Here is a 26,731-nt window from a genome sequence, read left to right as displayed (position 1 = left end):
CCAACTCTGATCAAATCATTATTCTCATCTTCTTCAATGTAAATGTGCTTATTATCCTTTTAATAATAACAGAGTAAAATAATACATGTAATAATAATAATAAATACAGGAAAATAGTACATGTAATAATAAATAGAGTAAAATAATAAATGCAATAATAATAAGATCAGAGTGAAATAATAAATGTATTAATAATAATAAAAATAGAGTAAAATCAATGTAATAGTAGCAACAATAATAGAGAAAAATAATAAATGTAATAATACCAATAATAATAGAGAAAAATAATACAGTAGAGTCTCACTTATCCAAGCCTCGCTTATCCAAGCCATTTTTGTAGTCAATGTTTTCAATATATCATATTTTGGTGCTAAATTCGTAAATACAGTAATTACAACATAACATTACTGCGTACTGAAATAGTTTTTCTGTCAAATTTGTTGTATAACATGATATTTTGGCGTTTAATTTGTAAAATCCTAACCTAATTTGATGTTTAATAGGCTTTTCCTTAAGCCCTCCTTATTATCCAAGATATTTGCTTATCCAAGCTTCTGCTGGCCCGTTTAGCTTGGATAAGTGAGACTCTACTGTAAATGTACCATATATTCTCGAGTATAAGCTGACCCAAATATAAGCCAACCAGGACCCTCACCCGAGTATAAGCCAAGGGGGGCTTTTTCAGTTTTAAAAAAAGGGCTGAAAAACTAGGCTTATACTCGAGTATATACGGTAACTCAACCAAAAAGTCATTTGTGAGGAGTGCCATTAAATGTCCCCATTAGAAAGGGGTCAAGAAAATGAAAGGGAATCATTTATCATAATACTTATTTTACTGGAGAAAAATAACACTAAATACATACAAAAAGAAAACCACTGATAAGTCATTCGGAGACATGGCAGCCTGGAAAATGCTCAGTCACATGGTGAACAAGAGAACCTATGTCACCAACAGAACGCTGGCTGAAGTTCCCATCATCCAAGGCCTTACCAGAAAGACATGGTCGAAGATCTGGGTGGGGCTATCCATCTGTCCCAGGATGACAATCATCTCATTGTCGATGAACTCCTTGAACTCTCTCAAGTTGCAGGCCATCTGCATCTCCAGTTCTGTTCGGATCTAAAAGACGATGGAGAGAGAGAGAGTATCTAGGTTATGACTTCCTCCTCTGTTGGTTAAGCAGGCCTCTCCTCCTCTTCCTCCTCTTCTGCTCACCTCCTTCGACGTGATGTTCTCCAGGTCCTTCTGCATCATAATCTCCCGCAGCTTTGTCTTGATTAAACGCTCTGTCCGTTCGCGTTCTGTGGGGCTGCAGAAGGAAACAGAGAGGAATAAACCAAGTTGGAGGGACATCTCTCACATCTCAGTAGGACACAGGTATTTGCTTGCAATGTGATACAAAAGGGGCACTGCTTTTGTTGGAAATAGCAAGCCTTTCACTATTTATTTCTTAATGTATATATCTGCTAACCTGTATTCTATGTGTATGTTGATTTGCCAGTTTGACTGTACCTCTTTGGTGTGGGAGGATTTATAAACATGATTGTTCTGAGCATGTTCAGACTCAGGACTCCATTTTGTAGTCTGCTTTACACCTCAGTGGAGGTGGATGCATGTTGCTGTTTGGACTTCAGTAGAAAAGTATGACTTATGGACTTCAGTGAGTATAAAAAGGTAAAAGTTTTCCCCTGACGTTAAGTCCAGTCATGTCTGACTCCGGGGGTTGGTGCTCATCTCCATTTCTAAGCTAAAGAGCCGGCATTGTCCGTAGACACCTCCAAGGTCATGTGGCCATAGGCATGACTGCATGGAGCGGCATTACCTTCCCGCCAGAGCAGTACCTATTGATCTACTCACATTTGCATGTTTTCGAACTGCTAGGTTGGAAGGAGCTGGGGCTAACAGCGGGCGCTCATTCCGCTCCCGGGATTTGAACCTGGGGCCTTTCGGTCTGCAAGTTCAGCAGCTCAGCGCTTTAACACACTTCGCCACCGGGGCGAAGTATAGTTATACTATACTTAAAGACTACAGACTATTGATTAAGAATGGTATCCTATGTACTCAACATACAGAGAACTATCTATAAGTGAACATAAATAAGAAATGTGCCTGTATGGTGAATTAATGCAAGATGTTTGTGAGTAAACAAGATATATTATTTTTCAAAGATGACTGTGTTTTTATCTCTGAGTGCATATTTTAAACTAAGAAGTTTCAAGGGAGTGTATATCTTTTGGGCAATTACAACTGTAATTTCAGCTTCAAAGAAACAACCATCTTCTGCTAACCAAATATATTTTTGTAGTGGCATGTCTTTGTCCTTGGCAGTTCAAAGACATGGTTCTTCAGTTTAACAGCTGAGTTACCTGTGTGCCATTACGTGAATGCTTATGAATATCACTTGTTCAAAGGGTTGACTTCTAACAAGGTCATGCTTTTCTTGACTAGTGGTTTTCCAAAGGTGGTCTCCACATGTTCATGGAGATTCACATTTGCCAAACGGATATGGCATCATTTTCCCTTTTCAATAAGGTTATTGTTCCAAAGGGAAATCTGCCTAGAGATTGAGTGCAGTTATTTCCAATAGCTTTAAAGTTCAGTCCAAGTTTCTTGGAGAACGAGTGTTGCATCCCGTAAGGTCGATTAAGGAAAGGGGGAAAGAATGAGAGGGAGGGAAATGCTAGGCAAAGATCACCCAGTGAGCTCTGTTTGGGAACTGTAACCATTGACCACATGTTCTTCTCTCTTTGACAGAATCTCTCCCCTTCCTGGCTTTGACTTTGCCAGCAATTTTTGGAGGGCGGACGACTAGACGTAGCCGTCGGGCTGGCCAACCACAGCCTCCTACCTTTCTTGGGAAAGGTAAGAGGCCTTGGGGGCTCCTTATATGGAGGCAGCACCCGTGGGTGCATTCCAGACACCCTCTCCAGCTTTATCAGCGGCTGTAAAAATAGCCAGGGCTAATCGGCAGGGATGACGGCGGCATTCGAAGCTGTTGCAGGGCTCAGGGTCAGCAAGACCGTTACGGTTCTCTCTCTCTTTTAATTACATACCACTGTCCTGTCCCCACAGAATCCACCACACTGCCTGCTTTTATCTGCCTCCAGCATCAGGCACATAAAGGCAGGATGTCCCAAGTGTTCGTTCAACTGCTATGGAGATCTGTCTGGCACTTGGGATGGAATCATTTCAAAAATGGCTGGTTCAACATAATAAAGAAAGGAAATATTAGCCCTCTGGATGCTGTTGGACTGCAGTTCCTAGCATCTCCCTTAACATGGGTTATGCCAAGAGCATCCCACTTTCCATCTGATGAATCGTTACTAAAAGGCCCCTAACCGAGGGTTTAGTAAGGGTTAGCACAAGTATCAGGGTAGAATACGCCAGGTGTTGTATGAGAGATAGGATCACAGATACCGAGGGAAAATGAAAGCTCGTGAGTATGGAAGAAACCCAAATCTGAAGGAGTCGCAAAACCCGTCAAGGAGTAAAAACGTGCCCAAAAGCATAACGGCGGCTCCTGCTGCCTCCCACTGACCCGTTACAGGCATGACTCAGGCACAGGCCACATTCCTGCCCAAATCCAAGCAGCCGTTGCGCTTCAGGCATATCACCTGCCTAGCAGGTCCCTCGGCTACGTTCAACGAAGGAGGGAAGCAGTCCAGGAATGCAACCCGTCAGAGAGGGAGCACAGCTTCGTGAGACCACTTTCGCTTTATACATGTGGAAGGTTGTGGGCTCGACCCCAGAATTAGAGGCAAATCTCTTGCAAAAGATCCCTGGAAAGCTGAACCCAGTCCCAATAGGCAATCCTTGGTTGAATGGATGAATAACCCAGATACACACACAAAAGTGGCTTACTTCTTGTTAGAATGGCCCAACAAACAAGCCATGATTAGCTAAGCTACTACAAACTATGATGGCAAATCATGGCTTATTGATACATGTCAAAACAGACCACACTCTTGGTCAGTCCTAACAACTGCTCACAACTGAAAGGATGGAAAACAGACGGAACATGTTTAGTTAAGCAAGAACACGCCTATCTGTATTTTATAATGTGTTTTATGAATACTGATGTAAGTTAATAATTTTTTTAACTGATTTATATTGCACTGTATAATTTTTATATATGTGTTTTTTGTAAGCCGCCTGAGTCCCCTGTTGGGTGAAAAGGGCAGGATATAAATATTGTAATAAATAAATATAAATAAATAAGAAATCATGGCTAAGACAGACCATGGTTCAGTGGCAAATGAAGTCACAGTTGGCCTGGTACAAAGTAGCTTCCATGAAGGATCTATCTATCTATAACTCACAGTATGTATATGTTGTTTAAGGCTTTCATAGCCGGAATTACTGGGTTGCTGTGAGTTTTCCGGGATGTATGGCCATGTTCCAGAAGCATTCTCTTCTGACGTTTCACCCACATCTATGGCAGGCATCCTCGGAGGTTGTGAGGTCTGTTGGAAACTAGGCGTGGGGTTTATATATTTGTAGAATAATGTCCAGGATGGGAGAATGAACTCTTGTCTGTTTGAGGCAAGTGTAAATGTTGCAGTTGGCCGCCTTGATTAGCACTGATGGTCTTGCAGCGTCAAAGCCTGGCTGCTTCCTGCCTGGAGGAATCCTTTGTTGGGAGGAGTTAGCTGGCCTTGATTGTTTCATGTCTGGACATTCCAGAGGTATATAAACCCCACTTGCCTAGTTTCCAACAAACCTCACAACCTCTGAGGATGCCTGCCATAGATGTGGGTGAAATTTCAGGAGAGAATGCTTCTCCAACATGGCCATCCTGAAAAACTCACAGCAACCTAAAGTATGTATTTTGTTTGTCTGTTTGTACCAAAGGAAAGGAAAGGGGACAGAAAGAAAAAGGAGGGAAGAAAGGAAAGGAGAAGGAAGAAAGGAAGGAAGGGGAAAGGTATGAGAGGAGAGGGAAAGGAAGAGAAAAGTGGGCAGTGGTCCCAATGATACCCGGACAATGCCAGGTATATATGCTAGTATTCCAATAGAATCCGTCTCAAAGGAAGAGGAAATCAACTCACACGTCGGTGAAGAGGGCTGGGGAGTCGGGCCGGTGGGACTGGACATCTTGCATGGCGTTCCATTCATTGACCGAGGACTGGTCCGAGTTGATGTGGCTCTCATAGTAGCTGACCCAGGTGAGGAAGAGGCTACCCGGGTAGTAGTTGTGGATCCGGGCCACTTCGCAGGCCTTGTGCAGGCTCTGAAGGGCAGACCTGAGCAGACAAAGGAAAGACACCATTCGTAGAACCACAGCACAAGTCTATACATCTTAGTTGTGGCTGGAAACGCTGGCTTTGGTTAATACGAAGGGGAATATCAATAGTGTGAGACCACTTTGCCCCTTGTGCTTTGAGTCCCAACAAAGAAAGCCCAGCGAAAGGAGTTTCCGAGGCTGATCTCAACACATGTGGTGGCTCATGTGAGGAAGCCGATATTCACCAAATCCAACGTGGGAAAATCAAGGCTGTTCTACACAGATCAGTATTCAGTTACATCCCTATATCCTGGATTGCATAGATCTGTTTTGCCCAGCTTACTTTAACTAAGGGTTTTAAATCCTTGTGCTATGTTTATGGTATTTTAATTGTTGTTATGTGTTATTTTAATACATACATTTTATGGAAAAACTTTCTACTATATGCATTTTACAGAATGGTTTTTATGACATTTCCTTTACCAGGCAAAAGGAATCGGCATCAAATACAGTAGAGTCTCACTTATCCAAGGTTCTGGATTATCCAATCCATTTTTGTAGTCATTGTTTTCAATATATCATGATATTTTGGTGCTAAAATCGTAAAGACAGTAATTACAACATAACATTACTGCATATTGAACTATTTTTTCTGTCAAATTTGTTGTATAAAATGATGTTGTGGTGCTTAATTTGTAAAATCATAACCTAATTTGATCTTTAATAGGCTTTTCCTTAATCCCGCCTTATTATCCAAGATATTCGCTTATCCAAGGTTCTGCTGGCCCATTTAGCTTGGATAAGTGAGACTCTACTGTACTTCTTTACCTTTGTCCGAATGGAACTCATTTACGATGGATTGTGACTGCTTTAGAAACCCAACTTTTAAATAGTAACATGAGCAAAAGTTTATTTACTATTAGCACCGAGGATTTCCTTCTCAGCTTCTGAGGAATGCCTCCCCAGAGTTCTTCAGAAACCCAGCGTGATAGCGTTGAAATCACAAGTGTGAACGGGCAAAGGGCAATTGTGTTGTGAGCCCCACCCTTCCTGGGTAACGGACACTTCAGAAATCCACATCCAAGACATGTTTCAGGCCCTTGAAGACAGGCATCTCCTTGGATATAGGTCCAAAGATGCCTGCGAAGGACACAACGAGGGAGAAAAACAGGGCTGATCTTTCTGTTTTGAGCCGGAGGTCTAAATTGGGCCGAGATGTCCAACCTAGCGAGGTGGCACCTTTCAAGAGCGGAAAAGGAATCTCTGAGTTACTCCGTTCTCTTAAAGCCCTTCTAAAAAGAAGATCAGGATGGAACCGGGCCCTGATATGAGGAGGGATATTTCTTTGAAAGCAGCCCTTTTGAAAGGTTGTGCTACTCTAGAAGCTTTGTTTTTGTGGCTGCCACAAACTAGGTTGAATTGGTGAGATATTCATGAAAAGCTAAAGCAAAATGTGTTGCAGGATATAAAAACAAAGTTTTTATAGTTTAAGAAGCTTTTTTCATGTGTTTATGATGGAACCAATTAGGAAATGACATTTGTAACCTAGGGACAAAAATCATCTTACATAGTGTTATCGAGAGGACCCTGGTTTCGATATATCAGACCAAAGAGACCCTGGTCTCGGATCTGTCGCGCTTCCTTCTCTTCCGAATGAAACCAAATCAAAGGAGGAAGGGGAGGTGCTCTTACCACATGGCTTGCACAGACACCGGCTTGAAGATGTGGATCCGGTTATCAGTGGAGACACTGAAGCCCCTATAATTATTAAAAATAAGGCCACATTAAACAGTGCAAGAGTTTAGAGTAAAGGCCAAAAGGTTCCGTGTCTGCTTAAATATTTATTTCCCGACTGGAGGAAAATCTGTTCTTACCCATCGCCATCCAAGTGAATGAGGGCATCGCTCCAGAGCGGAAGGACCAACCCCATTGTGCACACGCTGCTGCGAAAACAAGAGAGGAGGAGGCTGAAGTCTGATGCAGGGCATCCAAATTACCTAACTGTAATATAAAGGTATGTATATCCGCACCCCAAGCCATTGAAGAGGTGGGTAACAAAGAAAATTATTTATTTATTTACAACATTTATACCCCACCCTTCTCACCCGAGGGGACTCAGGGCGGCTTACAACAATTGGCAAAATTCAATGCCCAAAGAATACAATCATAAAAGCAAACCATACAAATAAATCCGTTAATAACATTATTAAAATACATTATAAAACCTTAAAAATATAATAATAATAATAATAATAATAATAATAATAATAATAATAATAATAATAATAATAATACTTTATTTATATACTGCCCTATCTCCCGGATGGGACTCAGGGCTGTTTCCAATCATAAAAACAACACAAACATTACATAGCAACATAATAACACATGATTAAGCAAAGTAAAATAATACAATTATAGCAATAAATAACACTTACATGACCTGATCAAGGGGACGGGAACCATAAACCCAATATATTAAAATGTATCATTTTAGGCTAGAGAAATCTTGTGCAATATATTCAGGCCCAGAAATCGGCGGTATTCTAATGTAATATATATATATATATAATTAATTCCATTCATCCAAGATCCTCATGCTTAATTGTTGTTATTGTTGTTACTATTATTATTATTATCTGCAGTCATTTATTTTGTTCTTTGTCAACTTTTCCAAATTCTTCCTTACATTTGTTGTGTTTAAAACTTATGGCAACCCTAAGGCAAAACCCTATCATAGTGTTTTCTTGGCAAGGTTTGTACTCTGCGGTTGAGAGAGTGTTGACTTGCCAAAGGTTTCAATGGCCAAGCAGGGATCTAAACTCTGCTCTCCTGAGTTATATTCCAAAACTCAAACTCAATGATCAAGCTTTACTTTTTGGACTTTTTGGGGAGTATTTTCAAGCCACGAATAGGTGAATCCGTAGATACAAGATCTGTGGATATGGAAGGTCGACAGTATGTGGATGCAGAAGATGGGGCAGCCAAGGACAGTCTGCAGATGGACACGGTCCCTGTCCTCTATAAACAAGACTGGACAGCAACACAAGCGGAACGGAGCAGAGACCCAGGCCAAGATGTCCGTATGACATGAGCTCATGGAAAGACGAAGGGAGAGACAAAGAGGGCACCTCTGAATATACAAAAATATCTCCCAAGGGACTGGGAGATATTTTTAGGGACGCTCCTCTCGAAAGCCCCCAGCAACAAGGCTAAATTGAGATGCACAAAGACTCAGCAAGATTTGGTGTCTTAGAGTGAAGCAAGAAATGGAGAGAGCAGGAAAAGAACCTAATAAAAAACCAATGGTAGGTGAACTAGAAATCCCAAGATGCAGCACTCAGCATCTTTCATCCTGGGCTAGGGACAGATGGGGCCAGCAGTCTCATCTGAAACGTTGCATTTTGCCCATCTATGTATGTAAAGTGTTCAAAGAGTGATTGGAGAGTCACAACCTCAGCTGCTGAGGAAAGCAAAGGCAGCAGTGTTTTTTATCTCCCACACACAAATGCTAATAATTTATTGTTATCTTGTTTTAGATTTAATGAATGGTTATTCTGTTTTTCTCCTCCAAATGAAACCCAGAGTGGTTCAGGAGAGAGTTGTATCTCCCCTCCAGCTGTAAAGAGAAGTGGGTAATAATCTATACACATAATAAAAGTGAGAATATGTATGTGTGTGTGTGGCTATGGTGCCCACTTCCACAGACAAGCTCCCACTTCCACAAATAGCTCTAGCTCCCACTACGCAGGAGACATCAATGGCCCTCCCTCCAATGACATTGCAGGTTATAGAGAGCGCCCTTCCAATGTCCGCCACAAACACCATCCTGCCCACCACCCAAGGGAAGGCTTTCATATGGGGATAACTTCATCCAAGATTTCCTTGTTTTCCTCCACCACAGACATCCCAGTGTTTCTGACTCTCTCCATTGGTGTGGCATTTGCATGAGCCTGCCCACTGCTTCTCCCATAAACAGAAGAATTGATCAGCAACTGAACATACTAGAGTTGCTTGGGGAGAATTCACCATGATTTATAGGAGTTGTAGGCACTCAGATGTATAGTTCACCTGCAATCTAACTTATTTAAAACCATAATGAACACCAGCACCCACTAAGATCTTTCGACACAATCAAATGCTTGAAAAAGAAAAACAGTCAAGTCTGCCACAGGAGATAACCCCAGAGTTTGGGAACAACCAGCAACAGGCCCTATCCCACATCTCCCAAAACTATACATCTCTCTGGAGACGACGTACCTGTCGTTGGAAGAGAAATCCATGCCCAGGACAATGCTCTCCTCAGTATCCTGCCGACCATTGGTAGAGACCACCACCATGTAGCGGGTGCGGTTCTGGTAGGTGCTCTCCAGCCTTACAGCCTAGGAGGGAAAAGGAAGGGAAATCACATCTTTAAAACTGCATGTAGAGCCATTCTTTTCCAAGAGCAATTGCCAGCTTCAAGAACTTACAAGTTGTAAAACTTCACCTCTCGGAATCCCCCAAACAGCATGGTGAGGGAGGAGCCACAACCAGGAATGAAGGGATCCGAACTCAAATGGCGCAAAGCTTGTTGTAATGTCTCCCTTATCCTGATCGTTTCTGGGGCTTGGAGACATTCTGCAGTTTGGACTACAAGTCTCACAGCCAACCTCCATTGCCAGAGGAAAGAAAAGCGCTAGCAGGGGGAAACTAGGAAGGCAGTGAACTCAGAAAGATGGCGGAAGCTTGGCTCTTTCCCTTCCACCTACTGACTAAGAAAACTCGGTCTAGTTCAACTCCTTCAGTGTGTAGACAGAGAGATAACTCACACCCGATGCCAGTCAAATTCCTGCCCCCTTGGATGCCAAGTTGGCAAGATGCGTCACTGCCGCGGCATGGCAGGAAGCGGGCGTCACGCAGCACAAGTGGCATTCAGGAAGCCGAGAGGAAGTGGTCCTGTGTGGCCTGGAGATGCCCCCGGGGAGGAAGCAGATGGGGACAACATGTTAGCCCTTTGCGGACCTGCTTTTTGGGCAATCCTGTTGCGTCTGTTCTCAGAATGTTTCTGCCTTAGTAAGCATGTGCTCACAGAAAAGAGGGACCCAAATCTTCTATAGAAAGGAGCTTTGGGTTACAGCATAGCCCACCACCACAATGAAATCTCCAAAGGTGAAATGTGAAATCAAGTCATTCCACAAATAATCAAACAATGAACCTGGGACAAGTGATGTGTCCTATCAAAGAAAGAAATTGAATAAATGCCCGTGGAAATGAATACATCTTTAGTTTGAGGGAGAAAAGACCCAGTTGGGTTGTTGTATGTATTCCGGGTTGTATGGCCATGTTCCAGAAGTATTCTCTCCTGATGTTTTGCCCACATCTATGGCAGGCATCCTCAGAGGTTGTGACCCAGCTGCTCAATCCCTGTCGCTATGCTGGTCTAGGGCTCAACTCTGCTATGATCTAAAGGTTCAGCAACAGAAAAGCAATTCGTGGGACGCCTCGTTCCGAAACTTGAGCAAAAATGGGAAACATCCGCACACACAAACCCTGACTCGCTGCTAGTTCTCCAGACACCCGTCTGGCAGCAAGCGGATTAGCAGTAATCTAATTTGCTTTGCTAAACCAATCTGGGTAGCAATAATTAGCCAGGCGGTTTGGGCACAAGATCGCCGCTGAACCAATCGTGGAGTCAAAAGGGCTGGTATCTGCCCTGAGATCTTCCCCAGCTCTCAAATGAGCGCAAATGTGGGCTGTTCTCCATGGAAAACGGTTGCTCCGATCACCTGGCAATGTTTCCGTCATCCTCTTTGCCCATGGCCACCATTTTCCAAGCCTTGGGGTTTCCTCTAACAAGTCCAACACAAACTCTGGAACAACAACTTGTGCCCTCAAGGGTTACGCTGCTCAATGTTTGTTTATCCTTTCAGAAAAAGCACACCAGACAGGTTCGGCGTTGAGCAACCGCCTTCACAGCCACCAAGCCAAGGAAACTAAATAGAGCTGCTCTCCTGGCTGACAATCTTGGCCTGCTTTTGGGAATGTCTCAAAAATATTCTTCATGGCAAGGCTGCTCTGCTCAAAAGACCAAACTACCATCATCTTTTCCCACTGAGCATACTGATGGGAACTGAAGTCCAAAATATCTGGAGAGACAACTCTTCACAAAACAGATTGCAAAATCAAGTATCGGGATTAACCGCTTCCATACAAAGAAGCTCATAACACAGCAAAAAAGTTCACAATTCATATCGTAACAGCCAATAATGTATATTCATTTAATATTTAATATTCATGCTCATCGCGATACGGAACTGTCCACAAGTCACTTCTGAAGAAGCACTTTGAAAGGGGAAAGTGAGAGGAGCGCTCACCAGCCGGATGTTGTCCTCCGGACGGAGCAATATGAACATGGCTTGCAAGTGTTGCTGGAGGTCTCCTGGAACAGAGAAAGCATGGGGTCAAGGCATGGACAGTCCTTCTCCCTCCCTGGATTGAGCCTGTATCTCTCTAATCTACTTTTGAGGTACACAGGGAAGCATCTCAGCTGTCTGGCTAAGGCTCTAAGCTTGCATATCATTTTTCTTTATGCATCCTTGATGGAGGATGTCGGGAAATGAGGCCTGGCAGAGGGGATACTGGGGTCGAAGAAGGCCTTACCTGCATGTTTATTCCTCCGGTGGCTGATCCTGGGGGTTGAGGAGCCATTTCCACGCGGCAGGAAGAGGGCGGCCCCTTTGACGGTGAGAAAGCTTTCGCTGATGCTGCAACACAGGAAAGGAGACAGGGACGGAGAGGGGGGAAACAGAGAGAACAAATGTGTCAAAAGGAGGAAAAAACAGCTCTTGTCGCTCAAAGCGGACCTGACGCCTTCCTTCCGTCTGCCAAGGAAAGGAATGCTGGAATCCCCAAACTCGATATCTTCTCTAAGGAATGACACAAGGGAAAAATTGAGCTCATGGGTTCAAGGGGTTCACCAAAAGTTTACCCCTCCAAGAAAGGCCAGAAACAGGGTAAAATCCTAGAGAGGTGACCAAGGAGGAAACTATGGCTGATGGCCTCAAAAGCTGTTGAAGTTGAACCAACAGGTCATCCAACAAGGTGACCAAAGCTGCCCCAGCCCAGGTCTGGAACTGGATTGAAACCAATCGAGATCCTCTGTTTCATCCACAAGGTCACCATATGCCCAAATACCTTGACCAAGAAAGAGGTATAGGATGGAAATCTCAACTATGGTGGAATTCAGGAAGATTTTTCATTAAACCTGGAAACATTAGGTACACAACTGCAAGGTGCCAAGTCACAGGGTTTGGAGAAGTTCCTTTTGGGGGACCTGAGACTCCCAGAATCCTCTGCCAGGTAGACTTGAGAGTCATAGCCCAAAATCTAAGGAACGTTTCTCAAGGGATGGGCTTTAGCACAGAAAGTTAATCACCAAGCTGCAATAAATCTTGCCAACCGGAAGGTTGACAGTTCAAAGCCTGGGTCAGGGTGAGCTCCTGATCTTCAGCCCAGCTTCTGCCTACCTAGCAGTTCGAAAACAAATTTGAGTAGATAAATAGAAACCGGATTAAAGCGGGGAGGTTCGATCATTCGATCAGAAAACTGGAGGAAGTTTACAAAGAAAGCTCTTTGGAATGGAGATGAAGCAACAGCATCCCCGGTGGCCGGAAGCCAGCACAGCCTCCAAAGATGCCAAAAGGTGGAAAAGCATATATACATACATACATACATACATACATATATATATATACACACACACACACACACTCACACACACATACACACACCTCTATCTGTTGTCTGTCTTGTTATTGTTATAATCGGCATTGAATGCTTGCCGTATATGTGTTCTGTGATCTGCCCTGAATCCCCTTCAGGGTGAGAAGGGCGGAATATAAATACTGTAAACAAACAAATAAACAGACTTGGGACTGTTTCATGGGATTGTGGACAAACAGTGTTACAGGATTGTGGATGAACGACATTATAGGATTGCGGACAAACAGCATTAAGGACGAGTGGCATTATGGTAATACGGAAGAACAGCATTATGGGACTGAGGACAAACACCATCGTGCAGCAAAATAACAAGGATGCAAATTGTGATGTGCAAAATCCCTTCTGAATACAGACTCTGAGAGTAAAAAATGATTAAACCAATCCACAATCTAGCACCAGATAACCTCTCAAAGCATCTGGGTTTCTCGACATGCAAATATTTTTTAAAAGAGAACCATCTACAACTTGTTACCAGAATCCGCCACAGCTGTCCTCTTGCGGTTAAGAGTCTCCAGCTGCACATCCTTCCCCAAAATCTTTGACCCACACTCCTTTATTATTATTTTCCCCTTAAATATTGTGATCTCTCGGAACGGAGTAAACCAGAAACCGCAGCCGCAGAATAATCGAGACACACACCCAAACGCTGCCAAATCCAACACCCTCCGCATTTCCATTCTAGGTTTTATTAAACACACCCAGGGGACCAACAACGTCTCCAAACTTCCTTACTCCTGTTAAACGAACCAGGCAGATTGATGTGACGCAGGACTTTCTCTTCTCTTCCTCGTTCTCTCAGGGTTATTTAAAGGAAAGGAAGTTTTAATTAAGACGTCCAGCCCTTCCCTGGAGAACCCTATGAAATTTATTGTTCAACTTATTATTAGCAATTTCATTTTCAAATTTAGAGCACGGCGGGCAGTGATCAAACCCTTCCTGGCTGGAAGTCTAAGAAGTGTAGTCTTACTATCAAGGTTGGGAACCTTTCTCCTGTGTGTCTTAGAGGCCTTTGAGTCTCTTCTCAACTTGTGCTGACTCCATGAATTTCACAGGGTTTTCTTAGGCAAGGAATCCTCAGAAATGAATTACCTATTACAGTGGCTGACCATCAAAATGATTTTTTTTGTTGTGTCAGAAGCGACTTAAGACCATTCTGCTTCTGGTGTGAGAGAATAGGTTGTCTACAGAGACGTTGCCCAGGGGATGTCCAGATGTGTTACCATCCTGCTGGGAAGCTTCTCTCATGTCCCCGCAAACTAGAGCTGACAGACGGGAGCTCACCCCATCTCGCCAATTTGAAATGGCAACCTTCATGTCAGCAATCCAGCCGACATAAGGGTTTAACCTATTGTGTCACCTGCCTTATCCAAGAGCACAGCCTTTTAACTTTCCGCATCCTACCCAAGAATGAGTGGGTTTTACCTCCTTCTTCCAGGTAAAAAGAAGCCCTGGGATTCAAGAAAGCTTAGGCTTTTGCTTAGGGATCTTGTTCAGCGTTTGGGAGGTGGGTGGACCAAGTTGAACAGAATGGCATTCATTCCTTGGAATAGACCGCCATCCCATCGTGCAAAAAGGGACGTGGGCCGGGTGACCCCGAGGCCTTTTGGATGCGGCTGCTGAGCTGCATAAAGGCTCCATTTAGCCGGGAACAGATATACTTTTTATCGCAGAGGCAAGTCATCCATTGCAAGTGGGGGGATAGAGGCACTTCGAAAGCGGGGAGGACTGGGCTGAAGCAAAATCATTTTGAAAGCAGAAAAAGGGAAGAAGAAATCAAGCCACCTTCCAGTCCTTTTGGGATCAGCTTCTAAATTATAATTAACTTCTGGGGGATTATTCCTCCCAGATTTGCCCAAGGAATGGATCTGTTTTCTAAGCATCTCTCTGCCCAACCTGGATTTGTCTGGACCTGCTCTGGTTTTGGCTTTGTAAGTGTGAGAGTACCAGTCGAAAGCGGAGTGGAATGGAAAGGTAAAGGGCAGATCTTGCCACAGGATTATTTGTGTACAATGGAAAAGGAAGTTGGAAGCTGCGGGGCTGTCCAGAAGCACAAGGAAAACCAACCCCAGCCAACCAGAAAAGCAGTAACATATATTTCAACATGGTTAAACAGCGCCCTAAGGGAGCAGAAACACAGGGGTGAAAGGTTAAAGGATGGGGCAAGATACAGATAGCCAAATCCTTTCCGTTTGCTAACAGACACATTGGCTCCAGACATGGGAATCCAAGGGCTGCCTCTCTCCAGCCAAGAGATAAGACCAAGATTAATGTTGGGTTAGAAGAGCTGCAAGACCAAGACCAAGCCACAGAGTAAAGACAAAGACCTGCCCAGAGAAAAAGTGTTCTTACCATACATCAAGGGAACCAGTGACTGCATAGGGAAGCTGATGAAGAAACACAACCCACAAACTGTCTACAGACCCACAAAGAAAATCCAACAGATGCTTCGTTCAGCAAAGGACAAAAGGGATCCTCTCACCTCTCACCTACCGCATACCATCCGCTGTGGACAAGTCTCCATAGGGACCACCAAATGCAGCAATGCCAAGACACGAATCAAGAAACATGAAAGGCGCTACAGACTAATTCAACCAGAGAAGTCAGCCATAGCAGAGCACTTGATGAGCCAACCTGAACACAGCATATTATTCGAGAACACAGAAATGCTGGATCACTCTAACAACCATAATGTCAGACTACACAGAGAAGCCACTGAAATCCACAAGTGTGTGGACAATTGGAGGAAACCATGAAAATGAACAAAATCTGGCTACAAGTATTCAAAAACTCTAAAATCAGAACAACACTCAAAACATGGGAATTCCAGACAAGAAACGATCAGGGCCAACTAATCACCTCCCAACAAAGGATTTCCCCAGGCCGGAAGCAGACAGGTTTTGAAGCTGCAAGGCTATTCATTGCTAATCAAGGCGGTCAATTGCAAAATTCACCCTTGCTTCCAACAGACAAGAGTTCTTTCTCCCACCCTGGACATTCCACAGATATAAAAACTCTGCTTGCCTAGTTTCCAACAATTTTACAACCTCTGAGGATGCCTGCAATAGATGTGGGTGAAAAGTCGAGATAACGCTTCGGGAACATGACCACACAGCCCAGAAAACTCACAGCAACTCAGTCTTCAACAATAAGATGAAAACCTTCAACAACAATGATCCCAGGGACAGAAAGTGAGGTGAAACAGGGGCACAGACAGCAAAACAAACACCACAGGGTTGTTAGTCCTTTCCTATGCTATCCAAAGCTAAAAGATATATATTTTTGGCTGGATTTACACTTTAAAATGCCCATGTTCCAACTTACATACAAATTCAGCTTAAGAACAAAGCTACAGAACCTATAGTGTTCATAACTGGGGACGGCCTTTATGTATATTGGTTGGTTTGTTCCACAAAGGCTCCTACACAGACAGATGGATCTGGACCAGACATGGCACACAGACCCTTCATGTTTCAACTAAAAACATTGGCAGGGTTTAAGCTGAAATAATCCATAATAACCACAACTTGGTACATCAAAATGCGCAGAAAGAGGGAGGGATGGGGCAAGAAATGGCAGATCACAGAATGGGAACGGAGAACGCGCGGCTGCGTCACAACAACGGATGGACGAGAACAGGGAAGCGGTCCCTTCCGAGAAAGGAAGTCTCACCCTGCCGAGTGTGGGAAAGTCTCGCAGCGCAAAACATCTGCCTGACCGCAGATGCTGGGGAGGGGAACCCACAAAGGTTTTCAGCCAAGTTGTATAGGGTTTCCTTCTCCCTATGATGGAGGTGCATGGTTAGGAATGGCCTGGCATCCTCCAGAGTTAGGCTTGAGGGGAAGCAAATGATTGGGACAGCAACTCCCATTTGTCCTTGGCCAATATAATGGGAAATGTAGTATCAAAAGCCCTCTCCTATCCCGATATGCATGTCAAAATAAAAATTGAGAAGCAGCTCAGGCCAAAGCAGTGGCAGATTTTCTCCAGGAAGGGAAAAAGGAGGAACGGCACTGGATTTTGGAAACATTGCAAACTTGCAGCTGATAGCCAGAGGGAAGGGAAAAATGCCAGCTAGGCAAAAGCCAACAAGTCCCGATAATGATAGCAGCAAGTAGCAATTCTGAAAATATTTTCTGGCTTCATACAGTGAGGGTCAAGAAACCTCCAGCCCTTTAGCCCTTTTGGACAAGTCCTAATATCCTTTCCCATTGGGTGGGGCTGATGAAAATTGGAGTCCAAAACAACCCTGCTGCGAAAACATCTTCCTCCAGTTTTACAACACAAACTATAACTCCCATCTGTCCCAGCCAGTATGGAAAGATGAGAACAATAGTTTGCAAACCGTCAGCTAAATGCGCAGAAGGCCTAAGATCCCAATTAATGGCTTGCAGGAAATGAATCCTGATAAAATTTAGAGATTGGAGTTTGATTCCCTGCTTGGCTGTGAAAACACATCAGGTGACTCTGGATGAGTCACAATCTCTCAGCCACAGAAAACCCAATAATAAGGTTGCCATAAATCGGAAGTGATGTGAAGACACACAACAGCAACACATAAACGCACTAAAAATAGAGGCAGGTGCCCAGCTGCCTCTTTGTTTACAGAACAAAAAAAACGAAGAGAAGAAAGAAGCAGGTGGGAGTAAAACGGCTTTTGAGCACCAACCCCGGCGCACCCAGGTGCCCTCCAGAGTCAACAATGGGAAAGGTGTGCATTCTGAGAGAAAGAGAAAAGGAGGGTGACGTCACCCTCCCAGCTTCGACAGAAACGAGTTTGCTGACTCCAGCTAGAAACAGAGGCAATGAGGACTAGAAGCACCATTTCTAGTTCTCTCTTGTTCCACAAATGTCTGGTTCAAGAGGAATAAATTTGCGTGACGTTCATGAAAGTGAGAGAACATGGGTAGAGGAATTCCTGTTCCATTCCAATGGCCACAAAAATTGCCTTTTGTCATCGGTGAAGCTTTGGGAAGAAAGAAGTAGAAGCAGAGGGATAATATTTGGCCTGACAGGCCTGGTTGAAGGCAGCTTCCAAATCCCAGCATTCATATCAGAATGCTGGGATAACATTTCCTGTGGCACAGGAAAGGTTTTGCACAGAAAGGAAACAAGCACACTAACAGAGGACAGATGTGCTCCAAGTGAATTGCTCTTCTGGACACTGGATATTTAGCATTATTTTTCAAAGGTTAAGTGAGGCTTCACTCTTTGGCCATCTCAAAATGGATCTCTTCGACCAGTGATGCCCCATTTGGAAAGGGGACCAGAAATATGAAAGAGAGGAGCTAAAAGGAGCAGTGACACGTTGGATTATGTCTGAGCTTGACTTCGGTTGAGTGGCACTAAGCAGATTCTGAAAGTGATGCTAGCCGCAAATAGGATTGGAAAGTCAGCAGAGTCAGGCCAACGTCTCCCTCCATATTAGCAAAGAAGCCCAGGGCTGGCTATATTTAGGAAAGACATGCCAGAGAGAGAAAAAAGACAGGCTTAGAAACACCGCCCTTGTCTAAAAGCTGAGATATGAGTAGAAGTGAGGCAGAGGAGGGGAAGCTCCACAACTTGAAATCAGAAAGCGCCCACATTTCTAAGGCTGGCACCAAAACAGCAACAAGAGCCAAACAGAGACGAGCGAAAACAAAGCTGAAATCAGATCAGAAAGGAAGAAACAACGGTTTGAGGCCTAGAGAACAGTAACAAGGTGGCACACAGAGATAATTATATGAAGTTTAATCCTCTTTTAATTAATAGCGTAATTATAATGTTGCATGTTTTTATGATCTATGCTTTTGCCCGTGCTTGTTGAGAAGCCAGTGGTAAAAGAAGGTATGTTACTACTATGGAGAACTGTGATTACTACGGAGCACCTCAAGTGACTTGAGATCCATTCATATAATCTCCAATGGGGATATATTGATGGAGGACCAAATAATGTTTGTGTACTTGAATGGGTAAACCAAACCCCAGGGTCAATTTTAGAGCAAAGGCCTGGCAAATCCAACCCGATAAAATTCATGGGGTCAGCTTAAGTCCATAGACAGCTTGCAAACATATACATACAAGCATCAGACACAGGGCAAGAATGTAAGAGTGTCCATTATGGCCAAGTGTGCTGTCCAAAAAAGATGAACTGCTGGGCGCTTGTCCATCTCAGAGACATTTCCATTGGATGCCCCGAGGCCCGTTCAGCTCTGCGGCCGTTGTAACCAGGCTACCGTCTTGGCCGTCCCTCTAAGTCGCCACAGGGAACGCACAATGCGGAAATAGCAACAGCAGCCAGCACCAAACGCTTTGTAAACCGAAGGGCAGTTGAGGCCCAGACAGTTTAGGTTGATTCTTGGCATTTTCAAAAGTAGCAATCCTACAAAGTCGCCCTTGTTGACTTCTCTGTTAAAAAAAGGGAAGGTAGCTCTTTCTGTTTTACGTCAGGAAGCCAAAAGGCTCATCTGAATGAGTGCAAGAAAATGGTAAGGGTTTTTGGTAAGGGTTCTTCCTCCTGCATCAACTGCTCTGCTCTCTAAGTCAGAGGTTAACCCCATACCACCCTGCGGAAACCTACAACAAAAGCACATCTGGTGCCCATTCAAACCTCTGTTTGAGGTGTTGCACTAGAGGCTTGGAAACACCTGTGACCACCGCACCACACAAGAGTCCACGAATATAAGCAAACCGTTTATTGTTTAAAAAAACCCCCATATAATAAGCATATCAAAAATCAGGAATAAGAAAGCAAGATATAAAATCCAAAAAGGTTTAGCAAACGGTGAAAACCAAACAATAATCCAAATGTCTCATAAAGTTCTAAAGGTGACAAAGTCCAGGAACAACCAGGAATCACAGATACAGTATAAGTCCACAATCCAGAAGATATAACTAGTAAGACTTGAACAGGAGTATATGAACAGAAACATAGAAAACTTCAAAAAATCAAAGCTTGACTTGAACCAGGAACAAGAGAACTTAAGCTTAGCTTTTCATTCTAACGCAGTGTTGCCTGAACTGACCTTAAAGTAAACAACTTCTTGTTTAATAGACACCCATGAAATCATTCCGTTTCCCGTGAATTTCTTTCATAACTTTCCCACGTAATTGTTCTGAACAACGCAATCTATTTTTGGCTCTGATTTGCAAACCAAGACTTTGGTTGATCTCCGTAACTGCAGGTGGGTTCCCATGGGAACCCTCATCACTCAGGTCTTCACTTGATTCCTTATCTGCTATTGCTACTTCTGAGTCCCCTGAATGCCCTTGAGGCCCTGCACTTTCCAAGACGGTTTTCTCACAGAGAGAACCATCATTTCCCAAACTTGAGTGCCCATCACTTTGTGCCACAGGAAAGCTCACAATCCTCTCTGAATCATCCACAGGAAAGCTCAAATCCTCTCTAAATCATCAGTTAAATCATTGGCCTCTGGTTACTGATCTACAACAGAAAGCCTCCAAAGATGGAGAGGTCACCAACTTGCAAGGCACTTTGTGCAAACAGTAAAAAAAATCATTCTCATGTTTATCTGCCATTGCTCTTTTTTATTAAAGAACTGAATCCAGGGATTCAAGTTTCAGAAATTCAGCCAACTCCATCTTCTACATGAGATGCCTTCAGGTCTTTAAAAAAGACTATCATGGTGACTTCTCGGGTCTTCTCTTCTCCAAATGAAACATTGCCACCTCCATGACTTGTTCCTCTTTGTGTTTCCAGACCTTTGACCATTTTGATCACCCTTCAATCATCATGTTCCAACTTGAACTGTGGTGGCCAAGACTGGGCACTGTATTTCTGACCAAAGCAGAACAGAATGGGATGATTCTGGTCCAGACATAATGCTTTAGTTGACACAGTCCAGAATCGCACAGGATTTTTTTTGGCTTCCACCATTTTTTATTGTGTCCAAGCTCACACTTCTGGGAACTCCGTGAATTTGAAGCATCATTATAAGATATCTGATGCCAGGATTCAAAAGGATTGCTCCACCTCTCTCCACTGCCAGCGCCGACCGCTCTCCGTGCAGGGATCTGTTTACCAGGAACGCTTTTATTCCTGGAATAAACTTTCCATCAATCATTCAACGTAAGGCTGATTCGGACAAAAAGACTTGACCCTATCACCACTCCCATCTCAAGGCTGGATAAAGGAGGCTCGACGCTTAAAGGAGAGCCAGCAAAATGTACAAGAACCAACCAAAGGTTTGGTTATCCATGGTATCTCCTCTAGTTGACCAATACTTATACGGTCAAAGACCACTACTCATTTTACAGACAAAAGAACTGTATGCAATAGTCTAGAATTCCACAATACCCCAAATTTTTGAGATAGGAACAACACTGTTTCTGATTGTTCAAAGTACATACAAATATTGTATATAACATTACCTAGGTCAGTGGCTCTCAACCTGTGGGTCCCTAGATGTTTTGGCCGTCAGCTTCCAGAAATCCAAACAGCTGGTAAACTGGCTGGGATTTCTGGGAGTTGTAGACCAAAATACCCGGGGACTCACAGGTTGAGAACCACTGGTCTAGGTGTATATGAACTATATTGCATGTTTGGACTTGGGTCCCATTTCCAAGATATCTCTGGAAGTATGTATATGCAAATGAAACTATTCCAGAAACCGACGTATCCGCCGAGCACCAAAACGGCATTTCAGACAAAGGACAAAAATGCCCCGTCATTTATTTATGAACTTGCTTTTTTGGCAATATGCTTCTGCAGTTGGAGAGAAGACTGCTGAGTCAAGGAAGAGCCACAATCTTAAGGAGGGAACGTGTTGCAACGCAGCATCGTGGATGACTTCCAGGGTTTTTCTATTTCCTAAGAATCTATAAAGGGACCGGGAATGATCAAACGCTTGGACACACACATTCCTACGCATGAGAACCTTTCTTTCGTACGTCAGACATACCTCATGGTCTCATTGCAGGGTCTTTTCATATAAAGCTGCCTATACTTATCTTTGTTCCACCTTGCCATTGAGAAACGACTATCTGCAAAAGAACGCTGGCAATGTCATCAGACAATAGTGACCTCACCTGGTAAACTCTTCTGTTCCCTGGCTGATTTCACAAAGGCGTTGAGCCAGTGAAGAAATGGGCAAAAATACATTGTCAGCCGTTTACGGAAAGCACAACACAAGGGCCTTTGTATCTGTATAGTGCATTCAAGGTACTCGGAGGAGTCAGGAATGTCCTCTTGGAATATGAAGTATTGGAAAATTATCCTCTGGACGCACATTGAGCCAAGATGCCAGGATGTTGCACAAAATAATGACAAAAAAATTGCCTCATTGATGCAGTGGTGCAATTGGGTTTTTCCCATCTATAAATTATGAGATGATGGGAAGAGATCCTATTCCTGGAGAGATGCTGCTAGTCAGAGTGGCAACGGAAGGATGGGTAGAGGAAAAAAGACTGCCAAGTCTCAAACAAGGCCATTCTCTGTAGCCCAAGAAATGGGCAGGAAATTTGGAAGATATAGGGAGGAAAATCTTTTGCGGGAGGGCAGGATGGGATGGAAAGGAAAACTGAGTATTTCCTTTCCAGATGTAGCTCCTGGACAGAGCAGCTGTGTTGCACGCAAAAGGGTTTAAATCCTGGAATCTCCTCCGGCTAAGACCAGAAAAGTACACATAGAGAGAAATGCAGAGACTGCAGACCGCTGTGGACAAAGCTTCAAAATACTCCTTTTCTGGATTGCAGCTCACAAAATCCCCAGCAGGTTGGCTGGGGAACATTGGGAACTATAGTTGAGAGCAGGAACTTTCCCAAGAGCTGCTCCAATCCTAGATGTCTCAATGGCTTGATGTAAGGCATCACAAAACCATGCATCTTTCCCCAGGAGTGAACCCAATATCAAGCAAGGGAACTAATGCTGAGTGGACAAACAGGTGCAAACTACAGCTCTCCAAAGGAGCTGGTAGCCAAACTGACATCATATTATAGAAGATTCACTCCCCTCTGTGATGCTTGTCTCAAAATATATTGATATATTTTAAACAAAATCCTTCACTTTGCACCCATAGAGCAATTCCTTCTCTGATCGAGAAGGTCAAGGAGAATGGAGGTTCCCAAACACCACCTCGGATCTTTCCCCCCCAAATAAACACACAGATACACAAACGCCCTACTCCTCCTGAACTGCCCAGACACAGAATGCAAAATCACAGAGCTGTGCAAACAGGAGTGCGGAGGGGGGGTGTGTGCCTGTTGTGGCAACGGCCGGCCAGCAACAAAAAGCCGAGGAAGCGGGTTCAGAGCCAAGGCTGGCCGACCGGAGCTCAGACCAGGGCCAGGTGGAGGCCAAGAATAGCCCAGTGCTGGGTTACAGGGACCCCGGCAAAAGCGTCCCTGAAATCGTTCAGCAGCTAAGTGATTCATTCTGTTATTGGTGTCTACGAACTATGGCCAACTTCATCCTGACGCAGCCTTACCTGGAAGTTGGCAAATATATATATACCTGTCATGGTGTGGCCAGGGATGGTAAACAATGAAGTCAGAGGGAACGTAAATGCTGTTAAATACAAGACACTTTGGTTGCTGTTCCCATTCATAAAGCAAAGTCCCTTTTTATGGATAAAAACACCCAGAATAATTCAAGAGGGAAATGCATCATTTTGGGGAGCAGGAAAAAAAAATAGAATTTGGAGGAAGTGACGGCTGTACTCATCATATTGGTAATATCAGCCTATAACAATCCATTTCCTGTGGGAAGAGTAACCCACGAAAATCCCCGCTTTGCCGCCAAGGGCAGGAAGAGCTGAGGTCAACACTTTTCGCACACACACAATCTCGCACAGCCACAAAACCACGTGATCTCAAGCTCAACAAAGGAAACCCAGACGCGCGGGTCAAAGGACAAGGCGAGCTATTTGGAGAAGCCATGATTGGGTTTCTGACCAAGCCCGGCTTGCTAAGGTTTCCTCCCTCCACTTTAATACCCAATGTAAAAGTGAAGATGCTGAATAGAACTTCGGAGTAAGGATCACGATTCCTGGCAATCAGGGTTCAAATCTCCGCTCAGTCATGAAACCTAAGTCAAGCTTTTTCCCTCGAAAGAGGCAGAAATCCCTCTGAATACATCTTACTGTCAACAAGGATGAAAGAACAGACAATCCGAATCTTAGACGCTGCCTTGAGCTCAATGAAGGTGGAAAGGAAGTGAAAATATAGGATCAATTGGCAATGTTTGCTCACCTGGATTCCTTGGCTTTGTATAACTCAAAGTCAAGTTGGAAGTGGTTTAGATTTTCCCAAAAACTGAATAGAGGGGAGGAAGAGCAGGGGATTTCGTATGCAGACTCCATTGTATTTTGTAGTTTGGCCAGGAGAGATACATTACCCCCCCCCCCCCCCCAAAACCATTTTTTGATCCACTGTGTGTGTAGATGTGCCTTCAAATCACCTGTCAGTTGATGGAGATCCAATGAATTTCATAATTTCCTTAGGCAAGGACGACTTGAGAGTTGGTTTTGCCAGTCTCTGAAACCAAACCCTGAATTCTGGGCTTGGAGAAAGTGCCACTCCCAGAATCCCCACCCAAGCCCCAAAAGAAGACCTTTCCCCAGACTCTGGACATTTGGTGAAAAGGGACCATGGTCTGATTCTGGACCCTATGCATATCAATTTCTGTTTAAAATAAACAAGAAGGCCCCCTCCTCACTTCCACCTCCTACTTGGCCACAAAGTCCACCACAAAGGAGCCAAGCTCACGCCAGCCTTGTGACTCGGATGCGGCTAATCTCTTGTTTACAAGTGGCAGGCGACACCGGAGAGTTTTATCTCCCAGCTCCAGGAAAGGAAAGGGTGGGCCTTCCCCATTTGCAGAGATAGAGGAGGAAGCTTTTACCTTAGTGCTGTTTGGACCTGGGTGAGTCAGGAAGAGCAGGAGCCCTTGGGGGAGGGATGTTTTCCAAACCCAGATGTGGGTTTTAGCCCAAAAGGAACTTAAAACCCTTTGGTAATGGAGCAGTGTGTGTTGCTCTGTGCTTTCAAGTCATTCTGACCTTAAGGAAGCTCTAGCACTGGGATTTATGAGGCTGAGAATGTGTGACTTGCCCTGTGAGTTTCCATATATTAAAGCTGCCTATTATAATAAACAGAGAGTAAGCCAAATGCCCTGAAGGCACAGGATCCTGTCTGAGCTTGGAAACGTTGTTGTTATTATTGTTGGGTTGCTGTGAGTTGTCCGGGCTGTCTGGCCATGTTCCAGAAACATTCTCTCCCGATGTTTTGCCCACATCTATGGCAGGCATCTCCAGAGGTTGTGAGGTCTGTTGGAAACCCTTTGCTGACCCTCTATGGCGCTATTCCTGGACAGCTGCATCTCGCTCAGACACCCGATCGCACCCGCTCAAAGGACAGGGCAAGTTCACACTGGGTTTTTCCCTCCCAAGTGAAAAGATTGGGTTCTAGACCAGAAAGAGTGCAGGCCATTTTCCATCTTGCCCCACCCAGCGGAAGTTTTTCCCCTTCCTCACAACAACCCTGCAAGGTCAACCAAGTGAGGAGGAGGCCCCGTTTGGGTGGCAAAAGCTGGGAGTTGAACCCAGTCCTCTCTGGGTTGCTGTGAGTTTTCCAGGCTGTATGGCCATGTTCCAGAAGCATCCTCTCCTAATGTTTCACCCACATCTATGGAAGGAATCCTCAGAGGTTGTGAGGTCTGTTGGAAACTAGCCAAGTGGGGTTTATATCCCTGTGGAATAATGTCCAGGGTGGGAGAAAGAACTCTTGTCTGTTGGAAACAAGTATGAATGTTGCTATTGGCCACCTTGATTAGCACTGAATGGCCTTGCAGCTTCAAAGTCTGGCTGCTTCATGCCTGGGAGAATCCTTTGTTGGAAGATGTTAATTGGCCCTGATTGTTTCTTGTCTGGGCAAAACGTCAGGAAAGAATGCTTCTGGAAAATGGCCATACAGAACGAAAAACTCACAGCAACCCAGTGATTCCAGCCATTAAAGCCTTTGACAACCCAGTCTCTCTGTTTGAATCTACAATGTGATGCCCTCTCCGCAAAGAATCCTAGCATTGCCAGAAGCCCCCAAGGGCCATCCTATCCTATCCTGGCCCAATCCAAGCCCTCCCAACAGACTGCCACGCAGACACAGCTGGAAAAGCTCTACAAGAGGAGTCTCCATCAGAACTTTAAACTGTGTGCTGTATAGTGTTTGATAAAGGAAGGTGGGAAACCACATGGGAAAGGTTTTTTCCCCCCCAATTAACTAAGAGGATCAGGTCATATATATACACACACACACACACACACACACACACACAGAGTACAGTCTCACTTATCCAAGACTCGCTTATCCAAGTTTCTGGATTATCCAAGGCATTTTTGTAGTCAATGCTTTCAATATATCGTGATATTTTGGTGCTAATTTCGTAAATACAGTAATTACAACATAACATTACTGTGTATTGACATGATGTTTTGGTGTTTAATTTGTAAAATCATAACCTAATTTGATGTTTAATAGGCTTTTCCTTAATCCCTCCTTATTATCCGAGATATTCGCTTATCCAAGGTTCTGCAGGCCCGTTTAGCTTGGATAAATGAGTACTGTATATATATACACACACACAATAAAAGTGAAAATATGTATTTGTGTATGTGGCTGGGGTATGCACTTCTACAGACAAGCTCCCACTTCCACAAATACCCATAACTCCCACTACTCAGGAGACACCAATGGCTCTCTCCAATGACATTGCAGGTTATAGCAAGCGTCCTAAACATGTCCAAGAGCCCTGC

General features: G+C 44.1%; 1 protein-coding gene across 1 annotated transcript in view; it reads right to left on the bottom strand.

The window, feature by feature from the left end:
• Positions 1-26,731, bottom strand: part of ssh2 (slingshot protein phosphatase 2) — a 69,926-nt gene that overhangs the window by 17,538 nt on the left and 25,657 nt on the right. Inside the window, exons 3-10 of the mRNA XM_062959263.1 lie at positions 11,868-11,971; positions 11,582-11,646; positions 9,486-9,607; positions 7,100-7,168; positions 6,918-6,983; positions 5,050-5,244; positions 1,217-1,310; positions 992-1,120 (exon numbers count right to left, since the gene is read on the bottom strand). Coding sequence (XP_062815333.1) covers positions 992-1,120; positions 1,217-1,310; positions 5,050-5,244; positions 6,918-6,983; positions 7,100-7,168; positions 9,486-9,607; positions 11,582-11,646; positions 11,868-11,971 — 844 coding nt within the window. The remainder of the gene's footprint in view (positions 1-991; positions 1,121-1,216; positions 1,311-5,049; positions 5,245-6,917; positions 6,984-7,099; positions 7,169-9,485; positions 9,608-11,581; positions 11,647-11,867; positions 11,972-26,731) is intronic.

The sequence above is a fragment of the Anolis carolinensis genome, unplaced genomic scaffold (genome assembly GCF_035594765.1).
Source record: "Anolis carolinensis isolate JA03-04 unplaced genomic scaffold, rAnoCar3.1.pri scaffold_7, whole genome shotgun sequence".
In the NCBI taxonomy this organism is placed as follows: Eukaryota; Metazoa; Chordata; class Lepidosauria; order Squamata; family Dactyloidae; genus Anolis; species Anolis carolinensis.
Note: the sequence above shows the minus strand (reverse complement) of the source record. Positions and strands in the feature narration are given on the sequence as shown.